Source organism: Phaethon lepturus, unplaced genomic scaffold (genome assembly GCF_000687285.1).
Source record: "Phaethon lepturus isolate BGI_N335 unplaced genomic scaffold, ASM68728v1 scaffold56630, whole genome shotgun sequence".
Taxonomy (NCBI): domain Eukaryota; kingdom Metazoa; phylum Chordata; class Aves; order Phaethontiformes; family Phaethontidae; genus Phaethon; species Phaethon lepturus.
Genome location: NW_010513706.1, coordinates 17,935 through 37,802, shown reverse-complemented (window position 1 = coordinate 37,802; position 19,868 = coordinate 17,935). Strand labels below are relative to the sequence as shown.

General features: G+C 37.1%; 1 protein-coding gene across 1 annotated transcript; it reads right to left on the bottom strand.

Annotated features, from left to right (window-relative positions):
• Positions 1 to 848: 848 nt before the first annotated feature.
• Positions 849 to 18,943, bottom strand: LOC104623553 (importin subunit alpha-4; the record flags this gene model as incomplete). The annotated part of the gene is made up of 9 exons (XM_010290685.1): positions 849 to 893; positions 2,054 to 2,223; positions 2,619 to 2,705; positions 5,704 to 5,789; positions 8,123 to 8,218; positions 8,309 to 8,361; positions 8,445 to 8,474; positions 8,673 to 8,762; positions 18,899 to 18,943. Coding segments are annotated over 9 exons (702 nt in total), but the record flags the coding sequence as incomplete, so codon positions are not given.
• Between the last annotated feature and the right edge of the window lie 925 nt (positions 18,944 to 19,868).

Below are 19,868 nucleotides of genomic sequence, written 5' to 3'. Positions count from 1 at the left end.
CTCTCCCCCGTCCCACCGGGGGAGGGGGAAGTGAGCGAGAGGCTGTGTGGTACTTAGTTGCTGGCTGGGGCTAAACCATGACATTCCCTAAACTGAAGGATCTACAGGGAACAAGAGTCAAAGACATTAAAAAGTCCTGACAAGAGGAGGAAGAGAAGAGCAGCTCAGTACCCCTTAGTTACACAGAACTTTGTTCCTGAAGTCCCAGTGTAATACTTCAGGAGGTAAGTCCACCCCTCTAGGACTTTACTCAGAAAATATATGTAAACCCATAGATCAGGAATGTGGGAAGTACTGAAGGTTTAGTATTAAAAACCTGAAGAAAAGTTGTCAAAGGTGCCACAAAATAATAGTTTATTGCTGTTCATTTAAGTATATATGTGATTTCCTTAGTTAAATAGGTGGCAAAGTCAGGCACCCAACAGGTTACAAAAGTCAGATTTACCCATATGATCACAATATTTGATTGGACCGATATGTAGAATTATATATATTTTTCTACACATGCATTATATATCATCTATAAAAAAATTAAAGTGAAGCTGATGGTAAAGCTGGCACTTTAAGTTTCTAGTGCTCAATTTTGCAAGACAGGATTTTTTTAATGTAGTTTCTAATGTAAAGGATAAAAAGAACTTTTACAGAAGATATTTCAGAGATGTTTGCACTTTTTCATGCTCTGAATGACTACAATTATATTAGTCTTAATTTTTAATTGTGCATTTACTACTTAATTATACATAAATTAACACACAAAACCAAGTTTGCCACAAACAATCTTGCAGCATTGTCTCTCTAAGAGAGAAAACAAAGAATCTAAATATCTAAAAACTTTAGAAATTACTTACGTTTATATCTGTATGGTAAATGAGAACACACAATGCTGGCAAAATCTGAAAAGAAGTTCATTGGTCATTACAGTAGAATAAAATTGGCTGTACAATCATGAATCCAAGTACTGCAGTCACAAAGCTTAACTTGAGACTGCATTAACATACTGCATTCACAGATTTCCCAGCAGCTGGTTATTCCCTCAAAGTATGTATAAAAATATATATATTACATTTAAAATTTGTAAAAATACAAGACAGTAGTATATTCCAAAGACACACAGACAGCAGACTATATTTTGAGGGAAAACAAGCAAAGAACAGAGATAAGACATGCCCCTGCTATTTTGAAAGTTTTGTTACCACACAGTATAATAAAAATCATTAGCCTAATATCAATATATAAACCCCTCTTGGATTAAAGTAAAATTTCTTTTTTTTTTTTTTTTATTCACTCATGGAGAAAATATAAAACTAAGCCAAAACAAGACTGCTTAGAACAGGGGTTTTTGTTTGGTAAAGTATTACTTGTAAAAGTTTCCCTGTTCTCTGGTTCATTTTTAAAATTTCGTTAAAGTTTAGTTGCTAACAACATTATACTTCACATGGCTTCAAAAACTATATCTACACTTTGGAATTTATCTTAAAATGAAGAACTTTACGTACATTACAACTACACTTTTAGTCAAAGAGCATCACTTACTAGCTGTGCCAACTCTATAAACACTGCGTTGGCTCTGTTCACCACTTCAAAGGGATTTTCAGATGCTTCTCTTCTAAAGTGGGGACTTGACATTGACTGCATGTTCACAGCTAGTCCAAACACAAACTATACTCCCTTCACTAGTTTACTTACATTTCCTCTTACTGGAAATAATTACATTTGAGTACTTCTATATACATAATCACATTCACAGCCTTTTTTTGATAAAAACATGAAATGCTGAGTATGTTAACACTTTCTAGTGTGTTAATTCTTTGTTGTGTCCATTTTAATATATGGCTCATCAGTCTTCAATCTTACTCAGTTTCAGATGTTACAAATACCTTTATGAAAGCCTTAGTAAGAAGTATCAAATGGGTCAAATTACTTCATTTAACAACTGGTAAGTGGCACAAGACAGTGGCAAAAAACATGCATAAATTCATAGTATGAAAATGTAAAACATTTGGCCTCTAGCCCAGAGTATAAAAAATTATCTGTCTCGTAATTCTTTATTTACCTCCTGAACTGTCTCCATAGGCGGTGGGGGGTCCTTATTCCTGCAGAGATTTACAATGACCCATGTGACGTTCCGAAGGAAGGTGATGGGAATGGAGGGATTGATGAAGGACAGAAGAGGTTTGACAACTCCCAGTGATATGACATAATCTCTACACTGAGGACCATCACCTACAGAAATGAAAATTGTTGTAAAAGAAATTACATTAAGAATGGAAAATCCTGAAATGTATGCAATGACATGTTGGGATACTGAAATTCTATGTTTCCTCACCAGTAGTCTACTACTAGCAGTTCGTGTTCAATTAAATATACATACGTACAGATATGTATGTATATTTTGAGACACAAAAATTTATCCTGTTAACATTTTATGCAGCAAGTGATACTATTCTTTAGAAAAAAACAGGATGTACACATGTAATTCTGGCCACGTGAAAAATTATATTAAGCCACAGAATTTAGAGGAAACATAGTCTCATATGATAATGCCAATGTTCAAAAAGTCAAAGTCTAAAATTAAACACTCCCTGAATTCAAATAATTGTAACAACAACAAGAGTTACCGATAATATTTCCGAGAGCCCAGACAGCTTGCTCACAAACATTCTGGTGTGGTGAATGAAGTAGTCTCAAGAAGAGGGGTACTGCATCTACAGAATGCAAAGACCGGATTTGTTTTTACTGGAACGTGGTATATGCACAATATTCTCATTGATTAATACAAAACACTTTCACTGACTTATACTAAGACACCTGGTTTTATTATGAAGAGCATACAAAACCTCAGTTAAACATTTCTGTACAGATCTAGAGAGAGGAAAAAACAAGACTTGAGAACAAGCAACTATTAAACAACAATGGTCCCCACATTTAAACACTTCCCCATATTCCTCAAAGTGATATGCAAGAGCCTCAAGTATGTAGGTGCTAGGTTTAATGCCCTGGTAATTCATATTTTCCAGTTATCTGAGATCACAACACGTACCTAGCAGAATGACAAGCCTAATCATGCAAACGTGCTTCAAACCTCGACTTTTAAGAAAATAGCTTCTTTCCAAGGCTATAGTTAGTTTCCATATGCAGTGAAGACTTACATCCATCTGCCAATCCTAAGACACTTTTTAATTTGCTCTTATATAACACAGACAACATACCAGATTAAGGAAGCGGTACTGATTTTAGATATCAGTCTCTGCTGAATTAAATAAATTTAGTAGAACTAAGAAACCATCCCCCTCCTATTCCCATGCACTACTTCCCTTTGGACAACACATACTGTTTGAAAGACAGTAATTCTTGCAGCAATTTTTAAAATCTGTATACTCATCCTATAGTCTTTCCGAGCAAAGTAAAATAGATCAATCTATACACTGTTGAAGGAAAGAATATTTTTTCTTTTAGAAACAGCTTCAGAAATAGCTTCAGAAATTTTAAAAAATTGCAACATGATTTGTGAGCAACTGTGAATCAATATTCTGTTGATAATTTAACATGTGATAAGCCAAAACCCCGATGTATTTTCCTGAAAAATACAGAGTGATGAAGAGTAATGACAACCTAAAATTCCTTCCCTGCCCTAGATGAGTAATTCAGCAATTGCCTGCAACTGACAAGTTAGGAGGGACAGCAACACACCATTGCTTAAGAACACTCTCTCTGTTCTTGTAACAATCATCCCACTTCCATCAGCTCAAGTGGAATATTCTAGCTTCCTTCTCAGTGATTACTGAGATTACACTTCAGCCATACATCTATTCAACATATTTCAGAGAGGAGGGTCAAGTATGTGGTTTATATTAGATTGCAATCCTGGTATGCTTTCAAAAGCACAAATGAAATTATTTCATATCAGCACTCAGGCAGGAGGACAGAGACACAGACAAAGCATGAAGTTGCAGGTTATCTGATCCACTGCTCTCAAAAAATTAATTACTTCTGCTCCAAATTGGCTCCTGACAAGATCTATTCTGTGTGTACAGTACTTCTCCTCTTTTGCTGGGCCTTCCAACTGCCATCTGTCCCTCTTGATTGCAGGAGGCCGCCTTCTTCTGTATTTAGGCTGCACCAGCCTCTTCTATAGCTGCAGGGGCATAGCTATCACTTTGTTTCCTCAAACCATCCCTTACCTAAGGGGAGTAAAGTTAGGAGGCTGTTTTCCCTTAGTCATCTCCCAGCCAAAGCAGCAAGACTTTTAGACTAAACTTCTTCCATCTTCTCTTCAGAAGTAAAGCTTGGAAAATGCTTTTTGTTTCTCTAAAGTAATTTTATCATATTTTCCTCTTTTCTAGCACTAGCTAAACAGATTTTGGGAGAGACATATGCCAGCCTGAACTTCTACTAATTGTTCAGGTTAACAACAGTGCTTTTGGCTGTGCTGTACATATTTTCATTCTGATTTTAATTTTTACTGCAAGATTTTTTCCAGACCGTTTTCTGCAAAGCTAATACTATAAACAGCCTTTTCATTAGATTCATTCATTCAAATATGAAAATGCTGTGGGACTTGAAAAAGGAAGAATAGAGTGACTAACCAATGAACAAGTTGGGAAGGATGAAAAAAACTGCAAATAGATTTTCTAAGATATTTAGACACCAGAAAAACAATATAAAAACAGAGGTGCCCAAACCACGTCAGGATTTTTTGAAACAAATTCAAGACATCTGTTTTTTTTTTAAAACGCTTTGGTTTTTTACCCAAAGCTTACTTTGATAAGCATTCTTATTCTATTAGTCCAATATCTTATCTATGTGGAATCTAACAATTAATGAGATATTTTATTAGCTATTAAAATGTACAAATCAGCATTTGATGTGAAAGACAGGTTCATATACTTAAAAAAAAGAAATCAAACAATTAAGTCACCAATTTCCCACATAAAAACACTGAATATGAATAAGCCAAGACAATTTATTATATAATTGCTTGCCTATAGTTGCCTGTTTAATGACAAAATGTTGTATTTAGCATAAAGGTGATTGTTTTGAAATAAGTATGCTGATGCATAAAAAACTATTTATATAATTCTGAAAATTTGATTTTAATAATTTATCTTCAATTAACTTCAGAGTTTATTTCCTATCTCTTTTTTTCTCTTTTCATAATGGAATTTTTACTGGCTGGTCAAGCAAGAAACAAAGGCAGCACAACAAACATGGTACGTATAGGAGATAGTAATCATATGGTGAAAGAAAGGACAGTCATTTCCTTAACTCTGTGTTTAAATGGACAACCTTACATAACTATATGTATTTAATAGCTTTAGTAAGATTTATGAACATACCTTTGAGGTAGAAAGAATTACTTCCTAACACAAGTTTTAGCCATATGGGAATTAACAGTGATTTAATGATTTCAGAAATTAACCCAATAATTAGAAAGGGCTAACATTTTTTGTCATATTCATTATATCATTCGTCATTCTCTATCTTCTTTACAGGAAAATCAGGTCTGGGATCCCTAATACTAACCATTAGTGACAAACAGATTCAAGTTGAAGAGCAAATGTAGAATTTTTTTGAGAAAAACGACAGACATGAATGTATTATTTTAATGGTTTCAGTAACAAATGGCATTTGTTATCCAAATACCCCCTTTTCCCTTTTACCCACAACATCCACCACCCCGCAAAAACGAATTGTAATACTTACTAGACTGTACAACAGCTTGAGTCTGTGCAGAAGTGCCTGATGCTATGTTAGTCAACGCCCATGCAGCTTCAAATTGTAATGATGGACTGTAATGAAATAATTTTATAGTAATAAATTGAAACATGATCTGCAAATTATTTTATGCTTCATTTCAGCATTACTAGCTGTATCCACTCTGAGACACTACATTTAAGCAGTGCCACTGGGCTAGCAGTTTTTTTAAAAAAAACTCTAAACCTGGACATTTCAGAGGAAAAGTTATTAGAAAAAAAAGATTTTACATTCTATGATCTTTGTAAACAACCACCCATCATTCTGACTTCACATTAATAGTAAAAAATAAAAAAATAAAAGCAGTAATACTTGTTGAAGCACATACCAACCAGTGAAGCTGACTGCTACTCTAGACAACTAATTATCTCCTGTATGAAAGATTTCTAGCACCCCTCATCATAAAATTTAATTATGCCTCTCTAATGGGTAAGAGAGCTCTTCACATCCAGCTGATCCAAACACCACTCATATTTCGTGAAGAACATGCAACTGCCTTGCTGCAATTAGTAGTTCTCAATAAATTAACCATGTCTGACCATAACTAATAAAAACTTGTCCCTTCTAACATCCCAGATCAAGTGTAAGCTGATATGCTGGGATAAGGACATTTTTCTGCTCCATCACAGACAGAGGTAAGATCTAGCATTAGTATCAAAAGACAGCATCATACCTCTATTAAAACTGACATATTAAATGCACATAAAATTAGTTACAAATATTATGAAAGCTGGGGGAACACCTCTTCCAAGCTGTCTGTTAACTGTTGTCTATGCCAACAGCAGTTTAGTAAAACAGCTTACATCAAAACTATTGTTCAACCAAATTCTGAAGGTTAGAGTTCTAAAAGCTATAAAAGTTTACAGCTTATGGTGGTTAGCACAACAGTAACGTGTCTGGCTTTGGGATGAGCAGAGAATAGTTATTGTTAGGTGACTATTTTTAATTTCCATGCTTTTTTGAGTCTTTATCAATTATGTTTTATATACAGCCATAGCACCTTTAAGCTTTGTGCGTTAGCTTTCAAAGCATTTTAAGGTTTTATTGGGGATGGGATTGGAAAAGAATCAGATAGGAGGGCCCAAGATGTGTAAATAAGGACTTGTAAGAACAAATAGTACCTGTGAGCAGCTATCTATAAACCTTTACATTCTAGGATCAAATGCATTAAAATTCTAGTCCTAGGTCAGTCCTCCTTTTCTTCCTCTTGTGAGAAGCTTTCAGTTATAACATGAACAACAGCTTTAACAATCTGTTATACAACATTTTTGCAGAATTCATCTCTACTAAATATTATACAGCAATCACAATTAAAAGGACTGCTTAAGAAAATGTTGAGTTCAATTTCAAAAGGCTTATTAATCACTTACAAAGGTAAATCATACAAAGACTAGACAGAAAATTCAAATTAAAAGAATTTTCACAGCACTGAACCCTCTACTTCAAGAACAGACAGGCATACATGACCCATTTTAAAATGCTGTCCTGATGTGAACATTATTGCCAGCTGCCTTCTAAGCAACTGTTTTGTTAAACAAGCTAGAAACAAAGCTACACACGCTTCATGTTTTTGCAACCACCAAATTACACCCAAATTGCCAATTTGCATTTTTGAAGTTTCTAGCCCTCATGGCTGCAGAAATAACCTTGAAAATGGAAATACTGTAAACACATTTGTGGCTGTGTGAGACCAAAGATAGGCTAAAACATTTACCTCAAATGTGTTAATCCCCATCAAATGAATAAGGGGCTCACAGATTGTGGAATATGGCGTTCTTCTTACATGTCATTAAATTCTTGCAACTAGATGCTCAATGTTCTCTACCTCCTTTTCTGAAGCTCTTGTTTTCCAACAAATAATCATAACAGAGAGCATGCTCACTGTGTTCTACCATCACATGAGGGAGCAGCACAGAGCCAGAAGGAAACCCACCTTGCAGTAAGAACAAAAGCAGCTAGAAACTTAAGCTAATAACCTTAATGAAAAAGATGACAAATGTATTCTGGCAAAGAAAAGAGCCCTGTTCACAACCAGGCATGTTTTCTGCCTTCACACAAATATACACAGTAAGTCTGAGACAGGTTTCTTAAAAACAGTTAACAAAAAAGTCTGGAATATTCCAAACCAATGAGAAATTTAGTAAGGTTTTCTCCATTAGCTGGATATGCTCATGCAAGCTCTAAAAAATAAAATGCCGCTTCAGTGGCAGAATAAATACTCCTGGAGAATTTATGGTTTATCATCATAGAATGTGATCCACTATGTCAGATTATATGGTGCTATGAATCCTCAGTTTCATTTGAAATAATGACCCTTTTTTGGGATGCAGATTTTCAGTAAAGGTGAACATTTCATAAGTATACTTACTTATCATCCCTTTCTAGGCATTTTACCAGAATTGGCAAAATTCCTGATTTTATTAAGTCATCAATAGGTGGATTTCTGTCACTGGATAGGAGTTTTCTGTGAAAGTAAATGTGAAAGTAAAGTAAGTAACTGTCATAATGAAAAAATGTACAGGAAATATATTTCTGTGCCTTTACTTGTTTTTACCTTGCAGCTTGGACAGCACTCAGTTGGATCACTGGGTTGTCACTTGTGGCGTTCTGAAAAGTAACAAAACCAGTAAAAACTAAAAATGCACAGAACACACACTTCTAATTAAAAAAAATGGTTAAATGTAACATACCTGCAGTATAGCTTCTAGTGTTACATTTTGCTTGAAAAGAAAAAAAAAGTTTTAGTAATTTTGTTGCTAAATTGTATTCTTTTTAAACATTTAATACAAACAAAGTCTATCAGTTCATAGTTTTGCTTTCAATAAATGCAAGATTTTCAGTGTTAAAATAAAAACAGAACACATTGTTTTGAGACACCATCAAAGTCTTAAAAGTAATTCCAGAATCAAGGAACTTACTGCTTTGAAGTCAGCATCAACATCAGAATCTTCTAAACTTTCTTCTTGGGGAACATTTCTTTTTTTCAAAAGATGTTCATCTCTTTTGTTCTGTAAAGGAATGATGAAAAATAAAAGACACTTAATGCTTATTAGCACAGGGTGACGATATAATGGCCCCATTCAAAATAAAATTTTAGGAAAGATTGGGTTTTTTTAAAAGGCATTTGTACCTGCAAATAGAATTTGCAGTATTTCAGCTGTAAGGATCTAGCAGCTTGCTGATCACAGACAGAACTGTGTCAATCCAAGACATCTGAATGAATTAAAACTTACAGTTTGGGGATCAATTTTCTACACAAAAAAACACATAACAGAAATTAATTGCCACACATGACAAATTACTTTCCAGTGTAAGATTAGTTTTCAGCTAAACCTACTTCATAGTTCCCCGGTTACGTGTATTTTCATCTTCTGCGTAAAGTAGCATGCTCTGTGTACACTGACACTTGTAGTATTTCCCACTCACACTGTTAGCCTAATTTCTGACTTAAAACAAAGCAACCTCCAGCCTTAGCTCCTTTAAGGAATTACCAAAGAAAAAATTTCCTGAAGAAAAAATTCACTATGAAGCGGTCTTTTCTAAATTTTAGACTTTATCTTTTGTCTGGTATATCTAGAGGTACAATAAAAGATAGAAAGGGCAATGGAAGATGATGATGTAGCATGTATAACTGAGCACCTTTTTGTGGTTTTTTTTTTTAATAAGCGCATTAAGATTTCAAACTCTAATAAAGCAAAACATTGAAAACGTGTAACAAACAGCTATAACACCTAAAACAAATCTATTACATTAGCAAGGAAAAGCAGGCTTTTCAGTCTCCAAACAATTATCTTATAACCAAACAGTACTGACTATAGAGGTTGTATTATATCATGTTTTGCTTCTAATATATAAAAAAGCCTCTAAACAGAATCATGTTTTGAAGGAGTGCCAATTATTTTATTTTATTCTATGTTAGAAAAAACAGCGTCGGGTCCAAAATTTCTGTGACCTGCTTACTTTTTAGATTTTTTTAAAAAGAATTTAAAACAACTTTTCCAGTCTCATTTTGCAAGGCTTGCAAGCAATATATTATGATTTTTTTTCAAATCAGAGAATGCTGAAACAACAAACAAGCACTGGAATTAAATAGCCCTTTAATGCAGAAGACAACATTCCACAAACTTGCACAGTTTAATTTTTGTCAAGTCTAAGCACAGAAACTAAATCCCCAAAGAGCACACAGGGTCACCTAGATTAGCTACGGCAGCCTCTCCAGAGCCATACAGTAACAGCAGCATACTCAAGAGCACATCCATATGGACAGGCACTAAAGGTATTTTGTTGTCAAGCATTTTTGAAGAGAAGGAAGATGGAAACGAGCAGGCAGTTAAACGCTGAGAAAATGATGTTATGCAGACAAATTGCATCACGTAGGTACACACTGAAGGATGGGTTCACCATAAGACCTACAATATATTTCTTTAATTTTTCCGTACTTAGTACTTGGCACTGCCATTTTAAGCAAAGAGCAAACATCATTCAACCCCAGTCAATCTGGCTTTGCTCAAGTGCAATTCCTTTTCCTACTGTTTATCTACCATAGCCTACACTTTGGTAACTGCAGGGACTGGACCCAATTTCCAGAGGCCCCCTCCATGAGCAGGTCAGCTTTCTTCAGCATGCAGCTACTACACACATCTCCCCACGGAGGAAGGGCCTCTTTCCTGGCTCAAATGAATGGCTCCTGTGGGATCAGCTGTGCTGTTAGGGCAAAACAAGCCAGTCCTGGCAGAAGGGATTGAAGCTGGAGGAATGTCCTGATGCCTTCAGTCCTACCATTCTTCTCTTCCCACCTAGAGTGGGAATCACAGTTCATGGTGGTGAGCAAGTCAACATGTGCGTCAATGTACTGGAGACACATTTAGTTATGAGGGTGGCACACACTGGCCCAGCAGACATTCCCTGTGTACTGAAATGGTGCAGCCTGAAGGAATCAGGATCTTAGTGCAGAACCGTTGCCAGCTGTCTGCTGGAGCACGTGAAAACAATTCATATTAAATCATTCATCGGGAAGGGTAGAGTTTCTTTGTCACTGGCAGTAAACTACTGTGGTACAAGGCAGGGTTTTCCAGTTCTGTTCTGCCTAAAGTATTTGGTTCGATTTTCTACATCTCATGCTCATAAAACTCAGAGAAAAAGCTTTGCAGGGATTTTGAAAAATATGCTTGTTGAAAGAATTGTTACTCACAGATTCAGTTGGTGATATCTACTTGTTTTTCAAACAAATGATTCTGTATCAGCAGCACTGAACTACGTGTTTTGCAAGATCTTGCAATAAAGACAGGTGTGTTTTACTTCTAAATTTTTGTACAAAAGCCTTTTAGATGAAGGCCTCTTGCAGATTCTTTGATTCAAAAGATAATGAAATATCTAGAGTAGTCAAGAATTTAGCAAACGAATTATTTTTATTGAAGTTACTGAAAAGAAAATTCTAGTTACGAAATATCACATTCTCTCATTTGTTATTTTCACGTTTCTTCTGTCAGTAAAAAAAGATATAGCTTTTTAAGAGCTCAAACAGTAGACTCTCCTATTTAGGTGCTCGCATCACTGTATTAGCAGATTCCCACCCCAAATGAATCCTTTGACCTTAAGGAACTACCCTCATATTTGAGGGGGAGAAACTGGTACACCAGCATTCCACATTGCTCCCCACAAAAGCATCTATGCTGTCACAGAATGGATGCACCTCAGAAAGCTTCAACCAAAATCCCTCCAAAATCCAGAGGGTATGCAAGAGCCATTTAAAGTCGTATTACTTCACTGTAAGTGGAAACTTAAACAAGGCCAAAACCTTCTGAATTGTGTTGACATTAAATAAATGGCACCTATTCCGAACAAAGATCACATTATTAAAATGGATAAGAATATTTGATATTCACATACATGTGGGCTGCATCTATCATGCACATTACTTCCACCCTCAGTATTTTTCCTCCCAAAACAACACTAACCAGAAACAGTTGAAACCACATCATGCATTTTTTAGCTTGAAAGATCTAGAAGGTTTTAGATGCAAACAGCAAAGTCACACTGCAACAACTGTGGTACTGAATATGAATGCATATCCCTCTAGATGTGCGTGTCTCTTCAACATACATAATTACACCATTATGAGTGATCAGTGTTTGTCAGAGCTGTGCCTCTACTAGAGTGTAACATAAGGACTATGGTATCCAGTTACTCCAGAAAGTAAGAATGAAGATGTATCTTGAGATCCTCTCTCAAACACCCTGAAATACCAGGGCGGCAGCGGCTGGAATACAGAGAATATATCTGGAACAAAGCAAGAGGTCCCCCTGTGGGCGACTGAACAGCGTCCTCACAGAACAGCAGGAAAGAGTTGCATGGCATTCAGCAGCCAAAACACCTGCAAAATCACCTTGCACAAGCACCAGGCACTAAGTCTAGAGCATGCCAGCAGGCAGAGCACTAGATTATTCCATGCCACTTCACCCAAAGAACTTCACAAAGACTACCTGCCTGTAACCATTATTTGACACACACTGGTAGTCCACATGATGGACCACAAATTGACACTGGAATTTCTGTGAATGCAGGCAGCATCTTCAAGCTGTCAATCATATGGTGCAATGGGCTCAAGAAAAAAATTACCTTGGCGAGGAAAAGTAAAAGCGACCAAGAATGTTCCTGTAGCTACTCACTGTTTGCAGCTGGCTGGGCTGAAAAGCAAGACAAAAAAAATGTACAGAGGAGCTTCCACAGCAGCCTGAAGCAGAGAGGCTAGTACTTATTGAGAAGCACTAAAAATTTCTTATGAAGGGGAAGCTATTCCTATCGGCATTTCTTATAAAGTCAAAGTGTTCATGGAACCTTCCAGGGCTAAAAAGTGTCTCTAAGGCTATTTGAAACAGCTCTGTCCATTTGCAAAGGCATCCAACTCCTGGAGAACTAAACCGCTGTACACAGTAATTTGACAGACCAATCATTCACCTGCATAAAGTAAAAGAACATGATTTGCACCTTGGCATGACCTTAAAATGCTTGCTTTTTGTTATACTGTGACAAACTCAAAAGTTTTTCCCTAAATCAGACACCAGCTTCGTCTGTAGGCTCGTGTGGTGAAGCTGAAGGCAAACGAGCAGTTGGATACAACTGCTCTGCTCAAAGACTGGTGAGAGACTTTGCAAAGGGAGAGGCATCAGACCAGAATCCCTGATGAAGGGCAAGACGTTGCCACCAACAAAACTAAGCAGCTCTCCTTTAAAAGGGAAGATCCTCAGCCAGTGCCTGAGGCACATGTGCTATGCACAATAAAGTCTGGAAGTTTATAAACAGCACCTGACTGACTATTACCAGCTTGTCAGCATTCTAGTAGAGATCACACTACAACAGTATACAAAGGTTTCCATATGAACAAGAGGTTTGTGGACATATATGGCAGGCAAAAATGCCAAATGGTTAGAAACAACAGTAATGATATCAAGAGTGCGCTCTCCTGTCCAGTGTGATGATCTGTTGAAAGTTTTTGATAACAGATACCCATCTTGTTCACTTCACTGACAGTGGGAAGGTCAGGCTGCATGAACAGTAAATAACGCAAATCCTGCAGATCCCAGTACTTCTTGTTTAACTTCTTGAGAGATGGCCACAGGATTTAAAAAAATTCCTATCAATAAAAACAAGTTTCAAAGACAACATGATTAACAAAAGAATCTTTGTGGGCAAAGACAATGTCCATCAAGCTACGTGCTGCATTCCACTTAGTACTTCAGGACATGAACAATAGCATCTGTGAAAGGTGTTAAATACTACTTTATACACACTTTTCAGCATTTGACACATGGGAAAACTCTATGAAGACTCTCAAGTCTGCTGGAAAGATTCAAGATCAAAAGGGAAAAGAAATAAACCAGAAAATCTTTGCCTTCACATAACAAACAATTATAAAAATGCTTCTTTAGGTCAGCAAAAGATTTATGAACTCACTGGCTAGTAGGAAGAAACTCTTTTGGCATGAAAGTTGTTTGAGTCCTCTAAGGACACAGAGCAGAACTTCAAGAACATCTCAACATCAGGAACTCAAGTGCTAGCCAGCATTAGCTATAATCACAGATGACAAGCAGCAGCTCTTTCATCCTAGGAAAGACTAAGTCACTGGGGTTGTTCAGTCTGGAGAACAGGAGGTTGAGGGGAGACCTTATCGCTCTCTACAACTACCTGAAAGGGGGGTGTGGCGAGGTGAGTGTTGGTTTCTTCTCCCAAGTAACTAGCAATAGAACCAGAGGAAATGGCCTCAAGTTGCACCAGGGGAGATTTAGACTAGATATAAGGAAAAATGTCTTTACTGAGAGAGTGGTCAAGCATTGGAACAGGCTGCCCAGGGAGGTGGTGGAGTCACCATCACTGGAAGTATTCAAAAAATGTGTGGACATGGCACTTCAGGATATGGTTTAGTGGGCTTGGTGGTGTTGGGTTGATGGTTGGACTTGTTGATCTTGAAGGTCTTTTCCAACCTTAATGATTCTGTGAAGATGCAAGTTCTGTCCCAAGAAGTTGTGCTACCAAGACTGGATAGGGAGGCCTCCAGAAGAACATACTATAGTGCTTCAGCCTCCCTGTGATTGTAGATGTTTCTTTGAAGTTGGTAGACTCATGCCTAAAAAATGCACTTTACAGTGAATGAAAAGCTGTATGTTCACACTGAACTGGAAAAGATACATAACCAAAGCAAGTTTTACTATCCTGAACCTGAAAATGTGGAAATTTTTATTCTTTTGCTTTCTCAAACTTCCTGAGAATCAGAAAAAGATTTTTCCCACCCTGGCTCTCTCAGAAAGATGAAGACAGACAACTTTCTTCAAGGCTCACTACTTTATTTAGGAGCTATTATGGACATAAATAATCTTATTTAAGAAAGATCAGAGCAGGGACTCAAGTACAGTATGCCAGAGAAATAGGCAAAAAAGACACATGCCCATGGCTCCTTGACCCACCTCTTGTTTAGCAAATAATTGCTTTGCCTTGCATCAAACTTAATTGGCAATTAGAGCTCTCAGAGGCAGCTGAGTTTGCCAAGAAAGTAAAAAATAAACCTTGTGAGAGATTCTGGAAGTTCTTAGGATTCCAGTTAGTTAGCAGCCTTAAAGGAGGACAGGATCCTCTGTTTCTGCTGAGGTTAGGAATGTTAAGGCTTCCTTTGAAGCATGGCATCTAATTCAGTGACCATAGCATTGATGTGGCTAAGGACTACCTTTCTTAAAGCACACAAGCGGCCCAAGTCAAGTTTCCCCTTTTGTAGAAAGCCAAGCACCTAGAACAAAAAGATCTCTCACAGCAATGGGGTTACAGGCTTCATTTAGGTATGGAACTTTCATCTGCATCCTAACCATTATTCACCCACCCCATTCCCCTTTAGAGTGAGACTAATCAGCTAGGTTAGCCAATTAATTCCCTGTTGTTAATAGAGCAGCTTTCGGGTTTCTGTGATGCTGAAGTTAAATGATAAACGTTCTAAATGAGAATACGACAAGACACTACACTGAGAAGTTTAAACTCTAAACCCTGAGAGAGATTCCATAACCAAAACCGACATCATTATCTTGTTTGTCTGGAAAGAGAGATGGCAACTTTTTAAGCTCTTGGGCCCATTGCTGCACTAACAATATAGCCAGAGACCAAGACCATCTTTCCAGAAGTGTAGTAGGTCCATTCCCAAAATGTGTAAAGCACATGTTCAGCAAGGCCAATATGGAATCAGAAAAGGGCACCTGACCATCAGGAGTATCATCTGACTGCCTCACGGTGCCAACCCATGCCTCAGCCAAGGATTCTGCCAGATGATTGCTACCTTTTTACGTCAGAGCTAGCTTTGTTAGTTCAATTCCTAATCAAGTTATAAGAGGTTGCACAAAGAAACAAAAAATGGAAAAAGAAAAGTAAAGTTTCTTTCTGAATAAGAGCTGTGGTGTGAAGACAGTGAATAGTGATAGATAATATATTCTTGAAACACAGAATGTGTTGCAAATGCACTTTTACATCTGTAAATCTCAAAAGAATAAACACCTCACATTAATGCATGCAGAAATTGTTTACTACTGTTCAAAGCCGTTATTTTTTTTATTTATTCCATCTTACAAAACAGATGTAAGCAACTTCATCAGATCCACTCATTTAATACTTATAGAAAATTGGTTCAAAAGACATGACTATGTAGTGCTTCAACTGTACAGATCAAGAATATGCTCAGTTTGCCTGTTTTCTTTAAAAGTCAGGTGTACACTCAGCAGCTGGATAGCTGGTATAAAGGGAAGATACCCCCTTGTTTTGAAGCGGCACTGATGGATTACTAAGGTCATACCAACACAAATATTGCCTGAATTTGGCCTATTCATGCTAGGGTAGAAGTGTTAGCCATAAAGATGAAGACTGAAGCAGTGATATTGCAGCTCATCCTTTCCACTGCCAGAGCTTAATAAAACATATCCCTTCACATTTCAGTCCCAATTCTGTACCAGAGCAACGGCCTCACATCTGCCACAGAGTCCCCACAGCAAACCAGTTGCCCACCAGCACCAGTTCAGATGTTGCAAATCAACGATTTGGACACATGCTGAATGTCTTATTAAAACAGATTTCTTCTGGTCTCTGCAGTGGAAGATGTTCAACACACACTCCAGAAGAACAGAGTTTTCTGCGTTTAAGAGTTCTGCAGCTGCTGTTTACTTGTGATTTACAGTCTGAACTACACTCAGCACTTAGGCTTCTCTAAATGTGTAACTGATCTTTGCATGTGCAGTTTTCAGTGAAAAGTCACTATTGGCTCACAGGCTTCCTCTTCCTTACTTTCACTCCACTATTACTGGTACATACAAGATTCCTTCCACACAGAACAATCCACTGACTTGTCTTAAGTGTATGACTTGCTCCCCACCATGCTTCTGAAATAAGATGGCCTTGAAATTGTGACCTGTTACAAAAACCAATTATAAGAATTAAATTAAAATGAAAATTCTCATTTTGCGCTGCAAAGCTCTCTCCAAAGACTGCGCTGGAATGTTTGTATGCAGTCTCAAATTAACAAGATTTATGAGAATATGCTGCATTAGCTAAGCCATCTTTTACAGCATTGCTTTGCAAGCAGGCACAGGCTGCCCAAGTGCTATGAAAGACTCTTCCCAGTAGAGATTTCACAGTTAGATAAAGAGTTTTACAGAGTCAACACACTAATTTTGAACAGAGAGGGCCTCTAACATGTCAGCATAAACTTCAACTGCTGATAATTCAGATATCAAAATTACTTGAATCTCATTTTAAGCAAAAATTGGCTAATTTCATTTTTCACTGAGTACCTGCCACTGTATATAAAAGTAGCTTTCTCCACACCTCTGACATCTGCCAGTACTGATGAAGCCACAGCCAGCTTAAGCTGCACAACACATTCAGACATCTTCAGCTAGTTTCTTTGATTAGGAAAATATGAAAGCATTAAACAATTTAAATGATGCATCATGCCCATGTAAGCATTAAGATTTTTTTTTTCCCCCCAGTCATCTGGGTCCAATTAGGTTTCTTCAACTAACTCTTATAATATCAGGATGAATCTTACAAATACTTATTTTTGATATTGTAATGAGACACAGAAATTTTCCTGTAAGACCTGGTTTGTTTTTTTTTTTTTTTTTTTTTTTAAAGTCTTTTCAAGAAGAACAGAAGGATCCCATGAAAATACTAGCATAAGATTTTTGGTAGCTCATACGCAATCAGGTGGTAAATGCAGACAAAATTTCTCAAAAACAAGTCAAGCTAATTTCTACCAATGTAACTTCCATTTACAAAGCCTTCGCCTTGATTTTAGCAAGGCTTTTGTCTTCTGTTTGCAAATACTAATTAAAAATTTAGATGAAATCGGGTGGGTGTGCACTCCTAAGTAAGCCCCACTCAGACTGTCAATAATTCAACTGGCAAACTGGAGATATGCATCAAATGGGAGACCCAAAAGCAGCTTGGCTTACATCTAGAATACTGAAGGCACACACTTTGAAAATATTAGAAAACATGGGTGATACCAAGGTGGGGAGGCCTTGAAGCATACTGGGGAACAGAATGGGAATTCAAGTTAAGATAAGTCTGGAAAAAGCAGATGCAATTCAAAAGAAAAGCAGGAATCGTGTTTAAAAACCTCTCCATTTATTTAACTATGCAAATAGAGAACGTAAACAACTACCCTTGCTTTGTGGTACTGTAGGAAGTGTCCGAAGGATATAACAGATCACAGACTGATTGCAAGTCAGCAACATATTCAATATAAATAGGAATACTGTGTTAAGAAATGTTTTTCACTGTCCCATTTAAACCTTAGCTGTGGCCTGCATCCTTCCAGACTTCCACACTTCCAGGAAGATATAGGCAGTTTGGATCTGAGGAGCAGCAACAAGACAAATGTAGGTAACAATGTTCAAGAAAAGGGTGAAGAACTGAATTTGTCTTAACAGGATAAAACTAAAGGGGCCGGTAGCAGTCCTCAAATATACTGAAGGTACCCAACGGCAAATGAAAGTTTACCCCTTCTTTTTACCAACATAGCCCAAGAGTAGTTTAGCATGTGAAAATGTCCTCCAGCAGCAAACCTTTAAGGTGCTTAGAAAGGCTGTCGGAAGTGTTATGAGTTACGAGGGTGTAACAAATCCTGTATTTAGAGGCAGAGCACTGAATTAGATCACCTCTCATGGTCATGATCTTCCCAGCTATATTGGCATTTACCCAACACAACCAAAATCTGACCCTAAAATTAACTCCTTCTACAGCAATGAAGCATAAAACAAAATAAAAGACCATCCACACTTCCTAAATGCTAGAACTCTCACTTTTTCCATTCCGAGACTTTAAACATTTGAACAGCTGACAGCTTCACTGTAATAATGTAAGAACTGGTACAGAAACTGAATATGGATAATTTCCAAGCAATACACTGGAGTAAAGCAGTACTGTTCTGCTGTATTGAGCTTAAAGAGTTGGAGAGTAAAACTAACATTAGAATCCACAGTTAGTAATCGACAAATTTACAACTTTTCTACATGAGTGTGGGGCCATAAAGCAAAAGCTTACAGCAAAATATTTAGCCAAGACAGCAAAGTATTATTAGCAAAATAACACAGTTGATAAACAAAAGCAGACTCACCTTCCGCAATTCAATTGTAACTTCATTTCTATGTCTTCTCATAGTCTGTAAATAAAAAATAAAAAAGATTATGTAAAGAAGTGTTTTATTTTGGAACTAGTTGTTTCTAGGTCAAAAGTGCAGCTATTCAAAAAGATAAGGAAAACAGCATGTGTAATTTACAAGTCAATCTTTCCTAGCAAGATGCATGAGGGGTTTTTTGTTTTGGGTTGTTTTTTTGGTGGGGTTTTTTTTGTTGTTGTTTGTTTTGGTTGGGTTTTTTTAAGATTATACACTTTACAGAAAACTTTGTCATAAACCACAGTAACTACCCAAAGGCAGGAAACATTGACTTCACCATAGAGTTTCAATGGAATGACTCTCCAAGTGTTCATATGTGCACATGAAAAGAAGAAGTAAATACAGGTGAGACAGTCTCACATTAACATAGGATCACATTCACAACCTAAACACATAACCTATGCCAGTTATCTGGCCAAAATCAACCACAAGCGACAGAAGCTGACTGAGCTCAATGCAAACAAGACAGATTAAGCTTGTGGCAAAAGGAAACAAAGTACAGTGGCACTGAGTCTACTTAGGATCTATAGCCTAAACACTGTAAAGGCAAACCAGCCCTAAACATCTCAGCTCCTTAAAGATACTGGTCACTCAGGATGCATTCCCTACAATGCTGCTATACCTCTTAGCTAAAAGAGATCAGAAGATTGAGAAAGAACAATTTTAGCCCAGTAAAGGCAATCTCCCTAGGTTCATTTTACAATCACTGGAAAAGACATGTACCATCACAATGCAATTCAGAGAAAATCAGGACTGGGTGACTGCTGGCAGCCTAGAAAGATCACCAACACTGACTAAAATTAGCCTTTTAAAATACTTTCTATGTTCTATCCTTGCTAGTGACCTTCACTGCTGCTATCACGTTCCTTTTGAGTTAAGGCAAATAACTTCCCTAAGCTAAAAAGTATCA